The 23,385-nt window shown below is 43.5% G+C and overlaps 1 protein-coding gene across 2 annotated transcripts in view; it reads right to left on the bottom strand.

Annotated features, from left to right (window-relative positions):
• Positions 1 to 2,458: 2,458 nt before the first annotated feature.
• grm6a (glutamate receptor, metabotropic 6a) overlaps positions 2,459 to 23,385 on the bottom strand; it is an 85,263-nt gene continuing 64,336 nt past the window's right edge. For both annotated transcript variants that reach the window (XM_038722641.1, XM_038722639.1), the window contains exons 11-16: positions 22,272 to 22,507; positions 22,028 to 22,189; positions 19,095 to 19,244; positions 11,584 to 11,724; positions 10,823 to 10,949; positions 2,459 to 4,683 (exon numbers count right to left, since the gene is read on the bottom strand). In XM_038722641.1, coding sequence (XP_038578569.1) covers positions 10,860 to 10,949; positions 11,584 to 11,724; positions 19,095 to 19,244; positions 22,028 to 22,189; positions 22,272 to 22,507 — 779 coding nt within the window. In that variant the 3' untranslated portion in view covers positions 2,459 to 4,683; positions 10,823 to 10,859. The remainder of the gene's footprint in view (positions 4,684 to 10,822; positions 10,950 to 11,583; positions 11,725 to 19,094; positions 19,245 to 22,027; positions 22,190 to 22,271; positions 22,508 to 23,385) is intronic.

Here is a 23,385-nt window from a genome sequence, read left to right as displayed (position 1 = left end):
CACATGTGCAGCAACACCAGATCAATCTATTAATTAATGGCTCAATTGCTGGATTATAATGTTATTTTTAATGGATTATCTGCACAGTTTTTTAAGGGATAAAAACATCTTAAAATGAATGCCAAAAAAACTCACGCTTAAAATTCCATTAAAAAATAACTTAAACCATTATGAATAATTAATTCAATGGTTAATTTTCTATGTACAAATGTCATTAAAAAGTAAAGGCCCATTAGGATAGAAATGGATCTGATGGTACAGAATATTTATTATAAGACCTTTTTAAAAAACACATTAAAATCCCCTTAATCTGTACAAATATTCCATTAAATATATAAATGTATTCATTTGCTGCAATCAGTTCATTTATCCTTTAATTATCCATTCAAACAACATTAAGAAAACGTTAATTACACCATTTCAAACAGTAAATGAAAGTTGCAGGATTCAGTTTGGAAACCACTGATGTCTGAAACCCGAGGGTCCCAAAATAAATCTGAAGTGTCACAAGATGATTAAAAGACCTTTATCAGATCTGTCCACATACTTTTGTCCACACCATATTAAATCATGCAGTTGTGTCTCCTCACAGAAAGAAGCTGCAGAAACAAACAGAGACAATGAAGAGGTTGAATCCTGCAGCTGAGTTTGATGAGCGAGACACAGGAGGTCAGGACCCCTTTATTGTGAAAAGACAGCACTTCCTGCCACTCAGAAGATCAGAGGCTGAACTTGTAGTTCGGATCCTGATGCTTTTCTATGGAATCTAATAATAATAATAATAATAATACAAAATGAATGAGCAACTGAAGACTCGTAATCACCGAATGCTAAAATTTGAAATTTAAATACCACATAAAATGTTTCTCCAGGTTCCCCTCTTTAAAATCTAGATTTCAAACTGTGACATTTCAAAACACTGATAAGAAGGATGCTTTTAGGGACAAAGTAAAGTTTCACATGACCGATAGACGGAGGTCTGATGGATGGATTATTCTGTTTCTTCAAATGTGATATTTTCACCTTGAATCGTCTGGAGTTGTAAACCCTAAAAAACGACATTATGGTTTAATAAATAAAACAAAAGTTGTTGGAATGTCAAAACCTACTGGAAGTGACCGAATGGAGACTTCAAAGAGTAAAAACACCCGAGTCCTTTAAACTGACCGCAGTCAGTCAAAACTCAGATCAAACTGATCCTAAACCAGCTGCGGCAGGTCTGGCTCCAGAACGTCCATCAGACTAATATTTCATCACCTCGTCTCTCTGAAATATTAAACGCTGTCTGAACGAGACTGAGGCAGAAGAGAATGAATGAATGATAATAAATAAATAAATGAGTGAGGAGGCTTGAAAGCACAGACGGAGCTGCAGCTCAGAGGATCACATTTACATTAAAAGTCAGAAAAAGTCAGCCAGACCGACCCTGTTCCTGCAGTCCTGAGGAGTCTGAAACCGCCTGAAGATCGACAGAAACACACAGCTGTTTGGTTCCTGTGTCTGTATCCGCCCAATCAGGACGAGCCGTGTAAACAGGTTTACAGAGACGTCACAGGTGGTCAGGTGTAGCGCAGGTGACGGAGCGACAGGTGAGGCCCTGCAGGATGAGCGACCGTGAGGAACAAAGAAAACTGGGCTCTTATTTTGGTAGTTCTGTCCATCATTCCTGCTCCTCACAGGTGTGAATCCGGGGTTCACTTTCAAAACGTTTTGCTACGGTTTCCGGTTTGAGGTGCGTTTGGTGAGTGTGTTAGAGGTGTTACCCAATCAGCAGCGACGTGAATATAAACCCCGCCGTATTAAAAAGGCCTGCGGAACACAACAGGATGCAAGGCAGCGCCGTTTCCATTTCAATAAACGCTTCGTCAAACACAAACGGACTCTTTCTGCTTTCATTTTAACCTGCTACAGCTGGTAATACTGCAGGAATACTTTCACCCACAGTACTTCAGGTACTTTAGCACCGACTGCTACTATCATGTACTACATCATGGTAACTACTCTGAACTCCATACAGTAGTGACCCCTTGTGATGCCGTAGCAACAATCCTCCACAGCCACCTGCAAGGTTCTCAGTCATCCAGGTCATAGTTGTCCAAAGAAGTTTAGTCAAGTGCAACTGGACTTGGTTCAAGAGACTAGAAGACTTCTGAAGAGTTCTGAAATGACGCTCAAGGAGAGGAGGGGGTCTACGCCACCACTTATCCCCCACTTACAATGCTGTCCTTTCATCACTTCCCAGGAAACTCAACAAACGTAACCTATTGGCCTCAGGTGAAGATACCAACGATGGTCATTCAGTATTGGCCACAGGTAGTCTTAACGACCGTAACGACTGTCGTCACAGCAACAAGGAACACTAACGAACCAGCGGTATCGATGACCTGGGATAACGACCCCACTGAGGTTAAATAGCTGAGTTTCCCTGCCAGTCAGTCAGAACTGAAGAAGTCCTTTGGATGAGGGACGAAACGTCTTCCAGTATCTTCAACCAAGTCCAGTTGCCCTGGACTTCAACCTTCTTTGGTTAGCAGTAAAACGTTAGCATCTACTGCAACCACCGTGAACAACAGAGCAACCACCTGGCAGCAGTGTAGCAACCAGAGGTGAAACCAAGTCATTAAGTCTCGAGTCTTAGCGCTCAAGTCCCAAGTCAAGTCCTGAGGTGAGACAGGCAAATCCGAGTCAAGTCCTAAGCTTTGAGTCCTAAACAAGTTATATATGCTCTTCGCCAACTTTAACACCATTTCATATACAAGGGTTAAACATGAAAAAAGCTTTATTGAGTAAAACGTTAACCTGTACAGTAAAAAGGACGAGCAGCAGTTTCACACAACAAATGTTGTATAATTTCATGAATTAACTGAAGTGTTGATGGGCTTGGGGAGGGTATTAAATCAGTTTGAGTCAAAAAGACTCAAGTCCAAGTGAAGTCACGAGTCGTAGGTGTCAAAGACAAAGTCAGGGTGCAAATCTTTCTAGATTTTGTCAAGTCGAGGCTCAAGTCATCATATTTGTGACTCGAGTCCAAGTCATGTGACTCGAGTCAGCACCTCTGGAAGCAGCTATCTTAAAGAACATATTTATCAGCTTGTAACACCAAAGCAGTAACCACCTACCGATGCCTTACCAACTGCCCTGACAGCTACAGCAACCACCGGTAAAAACACTTTGAAAGGTACCGTACGCACTTTTTCAACATCATAGTTCTTGGTTCAAATCCAACACGCCGCCCCCCCGTCTCTCTCTCCCTCACTTCCTGTTTCCTATAACCCAAAACAACAAAAAACATCATCGTTCGCTCAAGTTTTACTGCGTACGGAGGAATATAACACAGATGAATCACTTTCAACCTGTCTGGCCAATCACGTTGCAGCTTTTCTCCACAGCGACGACCCAGTTACGCTGGTCTGAGCCCGGGAGGCGAGACTGAGCCAGCGCTGGGCCGAGGTGAGCGAAGCTGCTGAGTCACATGACACAACTACAAAAATAAGAGCCTGTTCAGAAACAAACGCACTGAACCTCTAACAGTCGGCTGTTTCCTGCTGTGGTGTTGATCTCCCGATGGTCCACCTGTCCCACCGGGTGAGTCCTCGTCTCTCAGGTGTCTTTCTGTCTCAGTCCTCAGTCCTTCAGGTGAATCTGACTGTCCACAGCACGGAAGCCTTCCGGTCCAACAAACTGGAACCAGTTTAACCAGTTGAAGTTGGACGTGCTGCCAGGTCAAACTTCTTCTGGGTTTTATGTTTGGCTTCTTCAGAATTACAGGAAGTCCTCGGTTTACAGAGACTGATATGAACATTAAACTCTGGTTTAACTAGCAAACAGTCCAAGTGTGAAAAGGTGTTCAGTGTTGCATGTAATAAAGGATCATTCCTGCCCGTTTAAACCTGTGTCCACACATGTTGCTGTTGGAATGACCGGCAGCTGAACCGGCTGAATTCTCGTTCTGAAATTGTTGCAGGAAGACGCCAGTTTGAAACGAGGGAGGTTTCCAACGTCGTCTTCCTGCAACAACTCGCCTCTCGTGAAGGAGAATGTAGAAACTTTTTGTGCTTACTAGTCATTTCTACACCAACACGTGTGAAAAAGGGCCCAAGGTTAAAAATACCGAAACGATCCTTCAGGTGTTTTAACAGAACAGGATGTTCAGGTCGCACCACGAATAAAAAACATTCTGTTTCATAATGAAATGTTATGAACAAAACAATCAAACATGCTGAACCCTTTGTAACAGACTGAGAGAAAAAGATATTGGTTTTAAAGTTTTATCTTTTGCAATTAGTTTGATTCCCCTGCTCTACTAAACTCACCTGAACGTGACCCCAAAACCAAAACAGAATTCTTACTGACTGTCTCTGGTTCTTTTTCTGTCACCATTCAATAATGACAACAAAGTTTTTTGCTGGCTCAGTTTAGTTTGGCTGCATGTAAACAACAGTGAGCTTCTGAATGTCTGAGCTTCACCTGGACACACAGAGACAGGACTTCCTGTCTGAGACACAAAAAGCTCCTGATTTTCATAATAAAAGCCCAGTGTATTGTTTTATTTTGACATGACTCTCTACACATGGTTGTTGTTGGTCGTGTGTGTGTGGGTGTGGGTGTGTGTGTGTGTGGGGGGGGGGCATGGGATCTTCATGATGTCATCAGAGCCCTGGACAGGGATTGGTCAGCTGCTACCTGAGAAGACAGAACAGAAACATCAGGGGTAGCGCTCAGATCCTGATCACACTCAGCCCATGCTGCCGTCGGTCAGTCACCTATAATGTATGCTGATTGGATGAGGTGCGGTGAAGTCATCCTGGTTGATGAACAACAGAACAAGCGACGGTCAGTTTGTATTAACATTTACTGTGAGTAAAGGGCTGAGACGGAGACTCGGGTCTGCAGGGTCAGTGAGGGGAGTCGCTTCCTGCCTGCGTTAATCTGGTCCAGCTGGTTTCACTCTGATGGCATTAATGTTCAGCTGCAGGCGGATTGTCTCTTTAACAGCTCTGATTATTAATTAAAACACACAGAGACAGAGCTCTGTTCACCCAGTCATATATGAATGAGCAGTGGATAAACTCAGGCGGGGGATGGGGGTGGTGGGGTTTTGTCTTTTAGTTGTTGTTCACAAATCCTCAAAAATGGACGCTTGGTCAAGACCCCTTGGCGTTGCTTTTTAATGCCCTGGGTACCCTTTTTTTTAAACCTGTCCTGCCCAGCAGCCTGGTATAGAGTATAATGACCTGGATACCATATTGTGCCACACAGATTTTACTTTAACAAGAGAGTATTAAAATACTCCTTTGTCTGTTTTATTATTTATTTAATTATGTATTGATTTGTCACCGGGCCGGACAGGGGGGCAGACACGGGGATGGGGGGGCACAAACAGACAGCACAGAGAAAGGACAACACCTGCAAGAGAAGGGGGATGGAAGGTGGGGACAACAGGGAAAAGCTGTGGGAAACACCAATTGCAGAAAGCAACGAAACCTGCAATAGAACAGAGAGGGGGGCTTGGGGAGGAGAAAAACAACAACAAACAAACACAAACAAAAAAAACAATGTATGTGGCAATGTATGCGGCGCGGACACAACATAGACCAGTGGCCCCCCCCATCCAGCACCCCACCGCCGCGCAGCAAACAACCACAATGCCCAAATGCCACGCAATCATCAACACCAATGCACAAGTGACGAGCCCAACGCGCGCACTGCGCGAGCACGGCGACACCCAATGCCCAGCAGCCCCCCGCGAATCCCGCGTGCGAGGTCGGGCAAACGAGAGAGAGCAAACGGAACAACACGACAGCGAAAGCCAGCGGAGAGAAACACCAGCAGCAAGTCCCAGCCCGGCAGCAAACGCGCCGCACAGGTCACCGTGCACCCGCCAATAAAAGTCCACCGTCCCCCCAACCGCCGGAAAAAACTAAGGCTGCCGGCGTCAGCCGACATCCCCCATGCCCAGCGCGCCCCCCGGCCGCCATGCAACACCAGCCAAACCAGCAACGAGGCAAAATCAACTAGCTCAGCTGCATGCCACCAACAACCCACCCATCCATCAAGGGCCGAGAACTCCAGGCACAAACCCAGAACAAACCGGAGCACAGCCCTGCCCCGCACCCACACTGCACATCCCGAAAACTAACTATATACCTCAGTATCCAGAGGGGTCCAACAACTGGCCGACAGAGAAATGGGGAAGCACGGATCCGAGGCCAATGAAGCAAAACAGGGACGCAAACAGGTCCCTCCAAGCCAACGAGGAGATGCCTCCCCCGGACTCCAATGCACAAACTAAACACCCAGCAACCATTCAGAGACCCTGCCCAGGGAAAAAGCATAATGCATCAAGATGCATCGACAATCGCCCCACAATCCCACCGCAGCCCACCAAACCGCAATCGGATCAACCCGCGCAGAGACCCCCACCCCCAGAAGCCAGGACACCCTGCGACCCCCCAAAGCGCAAAGGACCCCAGACCGCATGTCCAGGGAGAAGCTGTACCCCGCCCCAAGGAAGAACAGCAGAAAGCCGTGCCGGGAAGCTCGCTACCGCCAGGGAGCGATAACACGGGAGAACCAGGCAAACGGTCCCCCAGCCCAGCCAGAGGCATCCCTGGGTACCCTTTAAAACCTCTTGAGCGCAGACGCCTCCGGTACAAGGGGCAGCACGCGATTTTCATGCAAAATGCAAATGGAAAAATCATGTCTGAAACTGCTGTTGCATCACCCTATCCGTGGTCCACACCTCTGTGAAGCTAGAAGGCTCAGCTAGAACGTCAAACTTGGTGGTATCCAATATACCAAACGACTCGTCTGCTTGAGACGAAGAGATGGAGGCCACTTCCAGCGCAGTAGGATGTTCTGTTCTCAAGGTGTGGGATGGAAAGCACGGGAGTGCTTTAGGTTACGGGAATATTGACTATTTTTTATCAATATTTCAATGTTCTGGAAGCTTTATGTTATTTGGAACGTGTTTGTGTGGAGAGAAATAATGTTTTGAAGAAAACTCCCAATAGAAACCAAAACATGGACATTTGGCTTAAATATTTTGTAAAAACATTGTATGAAAACAGTTATTTTTATCAGACTTACAGTTACAGTTGTATTCCCGTGTTTAAAAGATATTCAATTGCATTATAATCTATCTTATGATGGTTTTGATGGTTTATTGCATTAAAATACAGCTTTTTTTTTTTTTTTACCAGGTATCTGCATTTACTCTTCAATAGAAAAATAAATAGGTTCATTCATATTCCTTAGCTTCTGATCTTTCAGAGGAGACCAGAATTATGCGTCTAGGCCTGATGGTTGAGGAGTTATTACTGATTTATTTTAGGTTTGTTATTTATATCAGGGTTTGAAGCCACGACCTTCTTGCTGTGAGGTGCTAACCACTGCACCACTGCGCCGCCCTGGTGTGTAAATGATATCCAATAATTCACTGTTATCCCATCTGATGCAAATTCTTCATTTTGGGATGATTATGCATTTTGAATGCAGTGTTTCATTCTGAAGGACATTTGAGGCATTTTGCATTTTGTGTGCAGAGTTTTGAAAAAAGGTTTTGAAAACATGTGGAAGCAGTTGTAAAAAAACTGTAAAGTTGTGTTATGTCGTTATTTGGTTTGGTTTAGGCAACAAAATGTCTTGGTTAGGTTCAGGAAAAGATCATGGTTTGGATTTCAATAAGTACGTTATGTAAATTACGCAACCTCTTCACCATCTACCGACTTCAGCCACCACACAGAGTCCTGCCGTCTTCAGAGGTTTTCTGATGACTCTGCTGTGGTTGGATGTATCAGCAGGGTGGCGAGGCAGAGGACAGAGCTGTGGGGGGGGGACTGTGAGCAGAACCACCTGCAGCTCGATGTGACAGAGACTAAGGAGCTGATTGTGGATCTTAAGAGAGCCAAGGCACCAGGGACCCTGTTTCCATCCAGGGGGGTCAGTGTTTGTGGAGGACTACAAATACCACATGGACAATAAACTGGACTGGGCCAAGAACACAAGGCCGTCTCTATTTTCTGAGGAGGCTGAGGTCCTTCAACAACTCTAAGTTTCTGACACACGGGCACTTAGTTATTATCTGTATTGTGCAATATTCTCTGCTGCTATTTATTCACTTGTACTTTTTCTTTAATAATGTAAATATTGAACACTCTTTTATATTTTTTTCTTTGTATTTTAAATTTATATGCTTATATTTACATATTTCTTTATCCACCTACTTTTTATTATTGTTCCTGTTCCTTATGCCTTGGTAAGTGTGCAACTGTGACAAAAGAATTTCCCCTCAGGGATCAATAAAGTTTCTGATTCTGATTAAATAAAAACACATAATGTTGACTTTTTGTTTCACTGGGGAAACTTCTGGTTTTGTGGTTGAAAGTTCGGTTTTTGGCCCTCCAACCACCTCCTTACTCTGACTTTTCTGTTTAATATCATATTCCTGCCTTTACCCTCCAAGAGAGACGCTACATCCCCAGTGGATTGAACTGTGACACTACGGGGCTCCCCAGTGCGTTACAAAATGATGTGACGAGTTGGGAGTGAGACCGGGACCTGGATGACTGAAAATCTTCACAGAGTTCTCAGCTTTTACACATTTTGATGTGAGCCTGTGCTGTAAAGACACAAATACAGTTTATTAATTAAAAAGTCATCAGGTCTCTTTCAGTGAAACTAAACATGATTTGAAGTGAGTTAGTTCATTAATTATGCAGCAGGTCACATCATATTTACCGTCATCATTATTATGCTCTTACTAGTTTTTACTGTCAGCTGTGGATCTCGTGCTGTTCGAGCTGCTCTGTTGATGTTGTTCCTCAAACGTAAGTCGCTTTGGATAAAAGTGTCTGCCAAATGAGTAAATGTAAATTTAATGGAAAAACTAATTTCTTTATAATATAAATATAAACAGAGGAAGTCGTTCACTGGTCGCGTCTTGTGTGAGGGCTGAGATCTGATTGGCGGAGAGTCAGTCAGGTCTGGCCCTGTTAACCTCCTCTGCTCAGGTTTACTCTCCACTCTGTTGTCCGTGTGTCAGGGTGATAATGTGGTTGATGGTTCTGTTCCCCGAGGAGAAGAAGAAATATTAACCCGAGCTCGCCTCAGTTTGTGTCAATGAACAGAAGCGTCACCCTGCAGCGTTGGTGCCTTGCTCCTGAGCACACAGCTGTTAACGTCAACATGAATCTTTCACAAGCAGCTGAAATATTCAGCAGCTCCTCCAGAAATATCTGCAGCAGCTTCCAAACGTCTCCAGGTATCATCTCCATCCTGCTCAACACACACGTGTCAGCTCCACCCACTGACCACATAAGCGACCATATACGGACATAAACCCCGCCCCCTGTGTATCAATAGTATGACTGCACAGACAATGATGTCTGATGATGTTTACATACTTCTAAGACAGAGAGGGATTTCTATTTATCCGCCAGCTCGTCTTCCTCCCAGGGCATGCTGGGAGTTGTAGTTGTATATAATCTACATCTTTATTATAACGTGTGACAACAGAGTTATTATGACTAAAATCATGTAACAGTGATGTTTTAACCCGTGTTCATCCACGAGGCAGCCCAAAGTGCTTTACAACACAATACAATCACAGACATGCAAGTGCCAAATATAAATATGCATATCATCAAGTTTTAACAATTATACAAAGAACCGGTGCAAGATACACACTACCAGTCGAAAGTTTTACAACACCCCGTTTTTTTTAGTTCGTATTGAAATCTAAGTAGTTCAAGTTCAAAATTAAAAATGTTTACGTCGCCAAAACAGATGTTTTCAGATATTTATAACACTTAAATGAAGGAGTTTTGTTAATTATATCACTGTAGGCTCTACCGGTGACCAGCTGCTCTCTCTTCCTTCACTTCCTCAGCTTCTGGGGACGTAGTAACAGGCTGCTCCGAGGTGTAGAAATTTGTTTTTGCATCAACTTTCAAGCTTCATTTCCTCCCACTTGAATTTATTAACTCATGACTTGATCCCTGAAAAATGATCTTCTTAGTTATTCTGCAGCAGTGGAATTAAATGAAGAATTGTCTTAACGAATCCACGGTCCTTGGAAATTAAAAAACGGCTCCAATTTGGAACCAGTTCTCGATACCCAACTCTAAATATAGTCTATTTTTTTTTAGGTCTGGTATTTCCTTGCCACTGTGGCCAAGTGTTTGCTCATGGTGGGAAATTTTGGGTCTCGGTCTTGACCTGCTCTATCTGAAAAGTGCAAGATAACTTCTGTGATTGGTGCTAGAAAATAAAATCCATTAATTAATTAAATAAGAAGTTGTAGAGATATTACAGTCCGAACCAAAGTGGTGAACAGTGCTAACATTGCTAACATTGCTAACATTGCAAACAGTGCTAACAGTGCTAACAATGCTAACATTACTAACATTGCTAACAGTGCTAACATTGCTAACATTGCAAACAGTGCTAACAATGCTAACATTACTAACATTGCTAACAGTGCTAACATTGCTAACATTGCTAACATTGCAAACAGTGCTAACAATGCTAACATTACTAACATTGCTAACAGTGCTAACATTGCTAACATTGCAAACAGTGCTAACAATGCTAACATTACTAACATTGCTAACAGTGCTAACATTGCTAAAAGTGCTAACATTACTAACATTACTAACAGTGCTAACAGTGCTAACAGTGCTAACATTGCTCAAGATGCAACAAAACATAAAATAAATAAACTTTTGTTTGTTGTTGTTGTAGATAACATGAAGGTTTTTACATCAGTTTTACTTGTTAAACTGTGTATGTTGGTGTATACTGTGGTGTGTAGTTTCAGTACCTGCACTTTGTAGTATTACTGCAGAATTACTGCGGTGTTACTGCGATCTGTCAGGTTCAATCTTTGTCTCTCCGTTCTGTTTCTCATTTGACGATTTTTGAGATACTCTGGCAGCCTGGACAACAGCCTGCAAAACACACAACAACAACAACACAGCAACCATCAGGCAACACAGCACAGCAACCATCAGGTAAAACAACACAGCAACCGTCAGGCAACACAACACAGCAACCGTCAGACAACACAGCACAGCAACCATCAGGCAACACAACACAGCAACCATCAGGCAACACGACACAGCAACCACTAGGCAACACAGCAACACAACACCGCAACCATCAGGCAACACAACAACAGCAACCATCAGGCAACACAGCACAGCAACCATCAGGCAACACAGCACAGCAACCATCAGGTAAAACAACACAGCAACCATCAGGCAAAACAACAACACAACAATAATCAGAACAAGCAACACAACAACAGCAATCATCAGGCAAAACAACACAGCAACCATCAGGCAACACAACACAGCAACCATCAGGCAACACAGCAACACAACACAGCAACCATCAGGCAACACAGCGCAGAAACCTTCAGGCAACTACAATAATCAGAACAAGCAACACAACAACAGCAACCATCAGGCAACAGAGCAACCATTAGGCAACACAACAAAGCAACCATCAAGCAACACAACACAGCATCCATCAGGCAACACATCAACAGAGCAACCCTCAGGGACTCCATGAGGTTCAGACCTTGAAGCTTCTCTTCCTCTTCTGGACGTTCTGCTCGGGGTGGAAGATGATGACGTAAACTTTGGGCATGTAGAGCATTCCGAGAGAGACGAACGCACTGAGAGACATGGAGACCGTCAGCGTGGCCGTCTGGATGAACATCTGCAGAGACACAGAGACACGTTCACTGAGCGAGAACCTCCTAAAATACCACTAGAACCTTTTTTACCACTAGAATTCCAGAGCTGCATTGGTGCTCCAGCAGCATGCAACACTGGGGACTGCAGATGTAAATTAGCCTAAGGCTAACTCTGGTGTAATGCATCAGATGTTTACATTTATGTTATTAATTGCACATGGTCCCTTCTAAATAAAAATCAATCAATCAATCTAGTTTCCTCAGTGACCACTAGAACCTCCCAAAGGACCCTGAGAACTAACTACAAGTCTCCAAGAACCTCCTCACTGAAGACGAGAACTATCCTGTTCCCTCAGGAACACACTGATGGTTTTTTAACTTGTTTTTTTTTGCCAGAACATTAAAGATTTTCTCATTTGCTTTGACCATTCAGGCTGAAACTGTAGCTCCCTGGCCAAAAAGACTCAACACTCACCCACCACAGAACACAACTGGGGGTCAAATTAATATATTCTGTCTGTATTCAGTCACTACACCAGGTCAATGTCACTTCACTCTCCTCGTTTACTGCTCTCACGGAGAGCGAGCTATCAGGACTCCTGACCCGTAGCCACCCCACTACAGGCCCACTGGACCCGATTCCTCCAAGCCATATCTCCTACCGTGGTCCCAGCAATCACTCATGTGATAAATACTTCTCTGGCTTCAGGAACCTTCCCGACCACTTTCAAAAGGGCTCGGGTTACACCCACGCTCAACAAGCCCTCAACCCAACTCAAGTTGAGAACTATCGGCCAGTTTCACCACTGCCATTTTTATCCAATGCTATTGAACGGGCAGTCTTCAGACAGAATTCCTCTCACGGAATGACCTCCTAGATCCATATCAGTCTGGTTTTAAGAGTGGCCACTCGACTGAAACGTCTCTGTTGTCTGTACCAGAAGCCCTAAGGTCAGCTACAGCTGCAGCCCGGTCCTCGGTTCTTATCATCTGCCTTTGACACAGTCAATCACAGGATCCTGCTATCCGCACTCTCAGCAATGGGGTTCTCGAGTAAAGCACTCCTGTGGTTCGAATCCTACAACGTTTTGTGGCAAGGACAATTATCCTCCTCCCGCTGCCTCTCCACAGGGGTGCCCCAAGGCTCAGTGCTAGGGCCCCTTCTCTTCTCAGTTTACACCACCTCACTGGGGCCGATCATTTGCTCGCACGACTTCTCTTACCACTGCTACGCAGACGACACGCAACTCTACCTATCCTTCCCGCCAGACGACCACAGCGTCTGGGTACGGATCACAGACTGTCACTCAAACATATCTGCATGGATGAAGGCTCGCCACCTTCAACTAAACCTCTCTAAGACTGAACTCTTGGTCATTCCAGCCAAGCAATTGTTAGGTGGCTGCAAACACAGACAACTTCAGAATAAAACAGGAAGTACACGGGAATACACAAGGCAAAGGACTAAATAAAACTTAAAACAGAACACAAAACCAAACTTATGAAAGCAGACTAAACAGGAAAACATGAACACTAAACCACATTCCTAACAGCAATCTATCCACCATAACATCAACATCACCATAACATCAAACTACAAACTGGCTCCTCAACCACGTTCCTTCTGGGCCACTGAGCTCCTCCAGCGAACGCCGCCTGGCTCTGCCATCCCTTCACACAAAGCGACCTCAGTCCCTGTTCTCATCTGTGACTCCACGATGGTGGAACGAGCTGCCGCACGCCATCAGAGCAGCGGCGTCCCTCCCTGACTTCAAGAAACTCCTGAACACAGAGAACAATTCCTCTGATAACACCTCGAACCCCCTAACTTGTAACATGCACTTCCTGTGCTCTTCTCTTGTATTGATTGCATATTTGCTAACGAGCATCAATCAAAACTCTTCACGCAGTCAGTGAAACAGAAGTGTATGTGGACCAAATTGTGAATCATTTTTCATTCCTTTCATACAAAATGCGTTCAGTGACCACTTTCTCCAAAATCCATGAACTCGTCTCTCATCACTGCTCCACCACCTGCAGAACACTTCAATTTAATTCACATTAGCTTTACTGGCATGAATGTGTAACAACAACATTGCCAAAGCATCATACAAACTACATAAGAACAATCAACCCCATACATTTCATTAAACAAGTAATTAAATATTTTAAAATGTTATAATGAAATAAATAAATAAAACAATAAGCGTGTGTGTGTTAAAAAAATTAAAATATTTTAAAATGTTAAAATAAAATAAATAAATAAAACAATAAGCGTGTGTGTGTGTTAAAAAAATTAAAATATTTTAAAATGTTAATAAAAAAATTAAAACAATAAGCGTGTGTGTGTGTTAAAAAAAATAAAAATATTATAAAACGTTTAAATAAAATAAATAAATGTAACAGTAAGTGTGTGTGTGTGTGTGTGTGTGTGTGTGTGTGTTAAAAAAATAAAAATGTTTTAAATGTTTAAATAAAATAAATAAATAAAACAGTAAGCGTGTGTGTGTATGTGTGTTAAATTTTTTTTAAATATTTTAAAATGTTAAAATAAAATAAATAAATAAAACAGTAAGTGTGTGTGTGTATGTGTGTGTTAAAAAAAATAAAAATATATATAAAATTTAAATAAAATAAATAAATGAAACAGTAACTTTATATCTCCAGCACACTGTGTCACATTCAAAGACAGAAATACTTAAACTTTATGTTCACATAGTTTACGTCTCTGTGTGTAGAGAACTGTGTATAGTGTTTTGTGCAACTGCAGTCTGAGTGTAAAGCAGGAAATGTGTTTCTATTTAGGCAGATTTCTTTCAGCGGGTTGGTTCATGAATTTCAGGCTGTGGTCTTTGTGTCTCAGTTCCAGTGTTACTGTGGAAACAACTCAGAAAAACGGGACTGCAGTTCAGAGAAAAGAGTTCATGGATTTTGGAGAATGTGGTAATTAAATGCATTTTGTGTGAAATGAATGAAAAATGATTCACATTTTCTCTGACTGTGTGAAGAGGTTTTGACAATGTGGCTTCAGTTTGATGCATGTTAGCAACCAGAAAAAAACGGTATTTTCTGCAAAGATGATTTTACCAGAGATAACAAAGCCTGCTGCACCTCTGCACCTGCACTGTTCACACTTTTTTGAGATGTCCTGTTACTACTTACAGTAATATTCAGTATTGTTCACTCAAGTCAGCACAGGGTGAGCTCAATTAGCACACAGCTACCCAGGTGGAAACACAAACAGTCCCAAATCAGAAACTTCAACAGAGCCGGAGTCAGTTCATTCAGTTTGGAAACAATGGATCCAGAGAAATCTGAAGGAAGACAGAGAAGACCAGAGAGGAGGAGGAGGAAGAGGTGAAGGAAGAACAGTAGGAGTTGGAGGAAGAGATGGGATAGAAGTAAGATGAGCAGGAGCAGGAGGTGGAGAACAAAAATCTCTGGCCTGTCCCAGACCAAAGACGGGACGCTGGGGCAGAATAATAAGAGGCGTGCGACCTGTAAGTCGCTTTGGATAAAAGCGTCAGCTAAATGAATAAATGTGTGTTTGAGGGCTTGTGTGTCCTGTCTGAAGGCAAAGTTTGGTTTTTCAGCAAGATTGGATGGTTTTGAGTGGAGAGCTTCATTTTGACCTGAAAATAGGATGTTTGGAGAACTGGGTGAGAAGTTGTGGATTTGTGTTTAGAGTTTTGAGAAAAAGAGGCACGATTTCAAGAAATGTGTTCAAGCCATAAAGAAAAACTGTAATACTGTAAAAAAAAAAAGAGGCATTTGAAAAAGACAGTTTTCTTCATTCATGTTATTCTTGTGTGCAGGTCTTTACGTTGCCCATGAACTGCACCCACATTTAACAAATTACTGTAGGATATTCATTATGGTCCAGCTTTCCTGCTGCATTCTTTCTTCACCAAAGAGTCATTAAAGAATTTCACCCAAAATCAGAAACTAAAACTGTCAATGCACTAGACTGGTCCCTCTGCCACGTCCTCTACATACTATAAAGACGGACGAGTACTGACTGCTGACTGAAGAGTTATGAAAGGAGTTTCACACAGGTGCATTAGAGATTCATAAGTCTGCAAGTAATTTCTATCAGCTGTGAAAACACGTTTTCCACATTTTGTTCAGTGCAATTAAGTATTTTATGGTCTTTCAATAACATCTGTGTTTAGTGTTTTGAAAAAGGGTGAAAATGTGTCTCACCAACACGTTCTCGCTCCCGACTCGTCACATCTTGACGTTTGGTGGAGAACCTTTGCCGTTGCTTTTTAACGCTCTCCTCAGCGTCATTTTTAGATGTCTAAGGCTCCGCGGTCAAGTAAGAAACACTTAGCAACAACGTCTGGTTAGATTTTCAAAATAAAACGCTAGCGCTTCGAAACATCCCCATTGAAACAGAACATTATTAAAGTTGTGAAATGTTGCAATTTGGTTGGATTCAGGCAACAAAACTAACGGTTCAAAGTCGGGGTTCTGGCCCTCCATGAACCCCGACCACCTCCTTACTCAGTCTTTCCTGTTAAATATCATGTACCTGCCATAAAAACTGACGCTACAGGGTTTCCCCCACTGCGTTGAGCGGTGACGCTACAGGGATGCTGATGGGTCTCATATGTGACGAGTCGAGGAGGGAGAACGGGTTGGTGAAACAAATGTAAAAGTGTTAACACATTTGCAAGAGAAGACGTCTGCTGTGTTAAGAAGGTGATAATGAAGATTACGTGGATCCCAGTTTTATTATGTCTTAGCCATCAAGAAATACTATAAGTGAACTCTTTGCTAGAACTAGCCCAGCAATTATGAGTACTTGGAACTTGTTCTATTGACATCCTTGGTCTACTGACAGCAATTTGTTGTTTATTCACTTTCCTATGTAGGCTGCTTGTGAGTCCCTTTGAACAAAAGCATCTGCTAAATGCCCTAAATGTAAAAATAAATGATTCAGGATCTGTAGGTCGGATTAAATCTATATTTAGGTCTGACATATTGTCTTGATGTTCCATAGATTTTTCTCTTAGTTTAATAGTTTGGCTGTTATGCACCAGTAACCTGTCAATAAATCTGATCCTGATCCTGATCACACACTGAAAGGTTTCTGCTTCTCACAGGAAACACGAGCAGCTCTTGGTGAGATGGATGTAAATAATCCAGAGAAACAGACAGTTTTGCATCTTTTCATTTCCAGGTCTGTTAATCTGTTTTCTTTTGTTTCCTCTCAGATGAATCTGTTTCCGTCTGACGCTGCTGTTTTCCTTCATGTTATTTCTGGCTTTTATTGTCTCTTTTTATCTGTCTGTTAAAGCTCTTTGTAACTTTGGTTTGAACAAATTTGTTGTTCTATAATGACGCCCTGTGTTGGTTTATAATCTGTATAATCCAGCTGTTCCCTTCTGCCTGGAAATGTTCCGCTTTGAGTTTAATTCTGCAGCCATTTATCTCTCAGCTGCATTAAAGACTCGCTCCTCCCTGAACTCACGCTGAACCACAAACACTGAAAACAGTTTATTCTTTTCTCCTCAGAGGAAACAAACTCTGTCTGAAGCCGTTTGACAGAACAATCTCACCATTCAGGAGCATTTCTGGAGATTTCAACTCTTCCACATTGAACGTCTTTAATTCATGAACTCGTCTTTGAAAAAAGAGTTTTGTTCAAACTCTCCAGAGTTTAAAGTTAAACTGCAGAAAACTGAGACTTTAATAAAACTATGATGTAGCTGCTTTCCTGTCCGTTTTTCCCCTCACCAGACCAGACCTCTACTAATCCATTTAATACCACACTATTAATAATTTCATCACCATCAAGCAAGATCCCAATACAAGAAGTATCTGCGCGAGTAAACCTTTAGGAATACTTTTCCCACGGTTTGTCTATTCTTTTATTTCTTTTGCTTTGCCTTGCACCCTGGCGGGTCTTAGCTGACGCCCTCCGCCTCTGGCTTTCCATGTAGGCACTTGGAAGGGCAGGAAGAGCCCAGAGCCATACCGCCAAACACAAGTACTGTGGCGCAAAATTTTACAGTTTATAAATATATAAATATATACAGTTTCTTTGATGGAAGTTGTCCTGACTGAATTATGAGAATGGGTGTTACTATTTAGGGTACCACATAACTCCTCCAGTTCACTGTAAATTTAATTGTATTGACACGGTGAGAACAGACAACTGGGCTGAATATATGGATTTTAATTGCATGAGAATTTGCTGGTATTAGAGAACCTAAATTACAGACGAAATAGTGAAATCTTAAGGTTTCACTATTACTGAAAAGCTTGCAGCCACTTAAACTAGGCCTTATACTGTGTTCACACTGAAAGCAAATCCAACGTTTTGGCAGCTTGATTACACACAAAGTCAATGCAAAGATGCGAATTCCTGCGAATTTGCTCCGGGCGGAGTGGAAGATGCTTTTGTTGCAACATTCACAAATTTTTCAACTTGACAATTTAAACAACACGGTGGAAATAAAATTCAATCTACTTCATCATTCAGCAAATATCAACTGAATAACTGTGATTGGTGTGTAGGAAGCTCTGAACGCTGTTGCTCATTTCACATGTCACAAAATCTGGTGTAACAGCGGCAACAGGCTGAAGCCTCGTAACACAAGTTCTTACTTTAACATGGACAGATGATCAATGTTTAAACAGGAACTAGTTGTTAACCCCCTTTGTCGTGAGGAGGACCAAGTTGTCAGAACAACGTCCAGATGATGAACAACTGGGTGTCTCTGCCAGTAAGTGAGTACATTTACATGCATATCAATATTCTGGATTTGATCTTATTCAGGATATGATGTTTACATGGAACAACAAACCTGATTATTCATCTCCCGGTTTATATAATCAGAATAGTATCCAGGCGTCTGATCGTCTGCTGCAGGTGAGTCTTTCTTTATCAACATGTCAGACACTCATTTGAGAGTGACTGAGTTTCCATGCAGGATTGAACTTCTCCACTGATTATCACTAACGGGAGGCAGCAGTGATAATACAATTTATGATCTGCACTACGGACTTTCCCATTATTTCATAATCATCATATTATTTACCATCGTATTGTTTGTTTTGCTGAATAACTACTTCACAACTTACGCTGAATACACACCTGTCAGCATGGCAGAATCAGAAACCTGGATTAGGTGATTACGGACCACAGTGACCTGGTTTCTATCGGAGCTAACACATTCAGGTTTCTCAAAACCAGGATATGATGTTTACATGGTCTAACATATCCAGGATATTCCATAAACCTGAGCATAACCAGGAAACATGCCCATGTACAGATGCTGTTCTTCACACATTCACTCCTGGCACCCACACCTCACCTGACACCTAGTCTAACCTGGTTTTAGCTCGTCCCTGTTTAGCCTGGTTGATCCTGGTTTGGCCTTACCTTCTCAGTGGACTGGGCGGTACCAAAGAAGATTGGCACGAAGGCGAGCCAGATGATGCAGGTGGTGTACATGGTGAAACCGATTGGTTTTGCTTCGTTAAACGTCTCTGGAACGCCACGACTCTTTACTGCGTACACCGTACATGTCACCTAACAAGAAGAATGATACAGGTTAGCTGCTCAGTCTGAATAATACAATGACAATCATGTTCTTAAAGGAAACAGGCGCATGCTTCACTGAATTAAAATCTTACAGTGCTTACGATAGCCTAGTTTAACTAATATCTGCAGTCTGTACATGACGATGAATCAAATTCATTACACCAGTTCATGGGTGCCCCGTACCACACAACCACTTTTGTAATCGGCTGTGATTCCTGGGGCTCTTTTACCAGAGAAGAGCTCAGGAACATCAGAGGAACAACGCCAGTGGATTTAGTTCCCACTTTTCTCGCGTCATCAGTGGAATTATTGGACATTTTGGTGAAGGGCTCTCTCGCTGTCGTTCGCAAAGTGAAGCTTTGCAGGAGAGGAAAACGAGCTGGGTCGCTCGTGCGTTTTTGCCGTAGGGGACTCCACACACCACTACCGGCAATATTTCTCTCCTGTGCTTGCTTTGCAACAAACTGATCTACCTGATTCCTGCTTACAGGCAAAAATTAAAGTTGTGTAAACCTGTAGTGAGGAAATCAAAGAAACGGACCAGTGAAGCTGTAGAGGATCTTCAGGCGTGTTTGGAAAAGGAGGAGGCATTTAGGAGTGGGGACCGAGCCGGGTGCAGGGCATTAAAGTACAGGTTTAGCAGGGAGGTGCGAGAAACTAAAGGACCAGTTCTCTGCAAACGACGCCACTTCTGTCTGGAGGGGGTTCAGACAGATCACAAACTACAAACCCAAAATCCCCGACTCCATTAATGACTCTCGCCTGGCAAATGAGCTGAACCAGTTCTACTGCCGCTTTGAGAGTCAATCGGACACCATCCCCTGTGACTCCTCCACTCAGCTTCAGCCACAGTCCACCACTTCTTCCCCTCCCTCCTCAGAGATGGCCAGCTCCACCCCCTCCCCTCCTCTCTCCATCACAGAGAAGGAAGTCAACGGTCTTCTCAGGTGGCAGAAACCGCGCAAAGCAGCGGGGCGGGACTCTGTCTCCCCATCCACCCTGAAGCACTGTGCTGATCAGCTGTCTCTGGTGTTCACAGACATTTTTAACACCTCACTGGAGACATGCCATGTGCCAGCCTGCTTCAAAGCCTCCACCATCATCCCTGTCCCCAAGAAACCAAGAACCACTGGACTAAACGACTAAAGACCTGTCGCCCTGACCTCTGTGGTTATGTAGTCCTTTTAGCGCCTTGTGCTGTCCCACCTAAAATCAATCACAGACCCACTCCTGGACCCCCTGCAGTTCGCCTACAGAGCCAACAGGTCTGTAGATGATGCAGTAAACATGGCCCTTCACTGCATCCTCCAGCACCTGGACTCCCCAGGAACCTACGCCAGGACCTGTTTGTGGATTTCAGCTCTGCTTTCAACACCATCATCCCGGCCCTGCTGCAGCACAAGCTCTCCCAGCTGAACGTGCCTGACTCCACCTGCAGGTGGATCACAGACTTCCTGACGGACAGGAAGCAGCACGTGAAGCTGAGACAACATATCTCTGATTCCAGGACCATCAGCACCGGTTCCCCTCAAGGCTGCGTTCTTTCCCCCCGTTCTCTTCTCCCTGTACACCAACAGCTGCACCTCCAGTCACAAGTCTGCTGAAGCTCCTGAAGTTTGCGGATGACACCACCCTCACTGGGAGATGGGCGATGGTCGGGATGAGTCCGCCTACAGGTGGGAGATCGACCATCTGGTGACCTGGTGCAGCCAGAAACAGTCTGGAGCTCAACGCTCAGAAGACCGTGGAGATGGTCGTGGACTTCAGAAAGAGCCCAGCCCCATCATCGTGTGTAACTCCCCAGTCACCACCATGGACTCCTTCCGCTTCCTGGGCACCATCATCTCCCAGGACCTCAAGTGGGAGCTGAACATCACCTCCCTCACCAAGAAGGCCCAGCAGAGAGAGAGAGAGATGTACTTCCTACGGCAGCTGAAGAAGTTCAGCCTGTCAAAGACAATGATGGTGCACTTCTACACCGCCATCATCGAGTCCATCCTCACCTCCTCCATCACCATCTGGTACGCTGCTGCCACTGCCAGGGACAAGGGCAGGCTGCAGCGTATCATTCTGTCTGCGGAGAAGGTGATTGGCTGCAATCTACCTTCTCTTCAGGATTGTACGCCTCCAGGACTCTGAGGCGAGCAGGAAAGATTGCAGCTGACTCCTCCCACCCCGGACACAAACTGTTTCAGACTCTCCCCTCTGGCAGGAGACTGCGGTCCATCAGGACCAAAACCTCTCGCCACAAAAACAGTTTCTTTCCGATGGCAGTGGGCTTCCTCAACAGGGCCCCATACTGACACTCAAATAATACAAATGTAAACACTATTTCATTTCCTATCCTGCACAAACCTGGCACATTGCACATATTTGTTGTTAATTGTTGATCTTTGTTGTTGTATATTTTTACATCGTTATGTTTATATATTTCATTGCAAAACGTCTGCACAACACAAACCCAGAATAATGCACATGTAAATATCTGCAACGTTGTTCTTTCTCTGCAAATAGTTGTATTATTTTTCTCTATTCTTTTTAATATTCTTATATAACTTGTCTATTCCATATTTATATATTTCTAAATTTATTCATGTCAGCTGTATGTTTGTCTACGTGTAGCACCTTATCGCCAAAGCAAATTCCTCTAATGTGTAAAACACTACTTTACATTATAGCTCATTCTGATTCTGATTCTTCTTCTTCTGTTCAACATCAGATGATCAATAAATGAGCAATTAAAAAAAATCAATACTGGATATAGATGTTACCATGAGTATGATACTGTAGCTGAGGCAGCAGATGATTGACAGGTCAGACATATCACACTTCAGGATGCCTCGGGCCAGGTCTGGGTTCGGGGGGCGGAGCTCCTCGTAGTCGATGATGGTGTGAGGAGGGATGATGGCAAACCACACAAACACACCGAGGACCTAACACACACACACACAAAGATTAACCTGAATCATATAACAAGCTGCTGAAACAGAAACAGGAAGTGGTCTGACCCCTCACCTGAACGGAGATGAGTATGAAGGTGATGATGAGCTGGGAGGTGGGGCTGATGAATTTGGGCGGGGTCACCGACCTCTTGCCTTGTTCAAAGATGCGGTAGATCCTGTTGGTTTTAGTCAGCATGGCAGAGTATGTGATGGCCATGCCGAGACCCAGCAGGAGGCGCCGGAACGCACAAACCACCACACCTGGCTCCGCGATCATTAGGAAGGTGATCAGATAGATCAAGAATATACCTGCAGAGAGAGAGACACTGGTGTTTTCATCTTCACCGCTGATGACGTCATCGAGAAACTTCTTTCAGCTCAGAAAGTTTTTACTTCAACCACGTAAAGTCTGTTTTTCACATGTTCCCTTCTGTGTCACCGGTATTGTTGCATGCCTTCTACGTCATCCTCTCTGCATTAAAATACATACAGTACTGGGCAAAAGTTTTAGGCAGGTGTGGGAAAATTGCTATAAACTCAGCTTACAAGGTGAGGTTGCTGAAGACTTACTTTCAAAAGTCATACGCCATGGCAAGACTTACCACAGCAACAAGACACAGGGTAGTTATACTGCACCAGCAAGGTCTTACCCAGGGAGAAATTTTCATGCTGCGTTAAGCCAAATGTAACTTAACAATGCACGAAAACAGTATTCTGGATAATAAAACTTTGTCTGATCACGTTGTTCTCATTTCAAGATGTTCTTCCCTGACCAACTGAAGGATTTTGTGCCAGATGTTGAGCTAATATGGCATTGTGTACTATATCATGACATATGTACTCTATCAAGATGTACACTTCCTGTCATTTCTCAAAAACCAAAATGGACAATATCCATCAACAGCTACCCACCTCACATAACAGTGCACTTTATCCACCTACCTCTGCCCCCCCGTCTACTTTATTATCTAGTTTCTTACTCCCAACTGTCACTGAAATATCGGAAATCTAAGTCATCCACCTGCCTGCTTGACCCTCTCCCCGCCCACCTAGTTAAAATCTGCCTACCCTCCCTCTCCTCTCTTATAACTAACATCCTCCACTCCTCTCTTATTTCTGCTCATGTTCCCTCCTCTCTCAAAATTGCTGCTATTACCCCTGTACTGAAGAAACCTGGTGCAAATCCC

Source organism: Micropterus salmoides, unplaced genomic scaffold (genome assembly GCF_014851395.1).
Source record: "Micropterus salmoides isolate LMB-PRFRI ecotype aquatic unplaced genomic scaffold, ASM1485139v1 Ms_hic_scaffold_16, whole genome shotgun sequence".
Lineage (NCBI taxonomy): Eukaryota > Metazoa > Chordata > Actinopteri > Centrarchiformes > Centrarchidae > Micropterus > Micropterus salmoides.
This window is presented reverse-complemented; position numbering and strand designations above follow the sequence as displayed.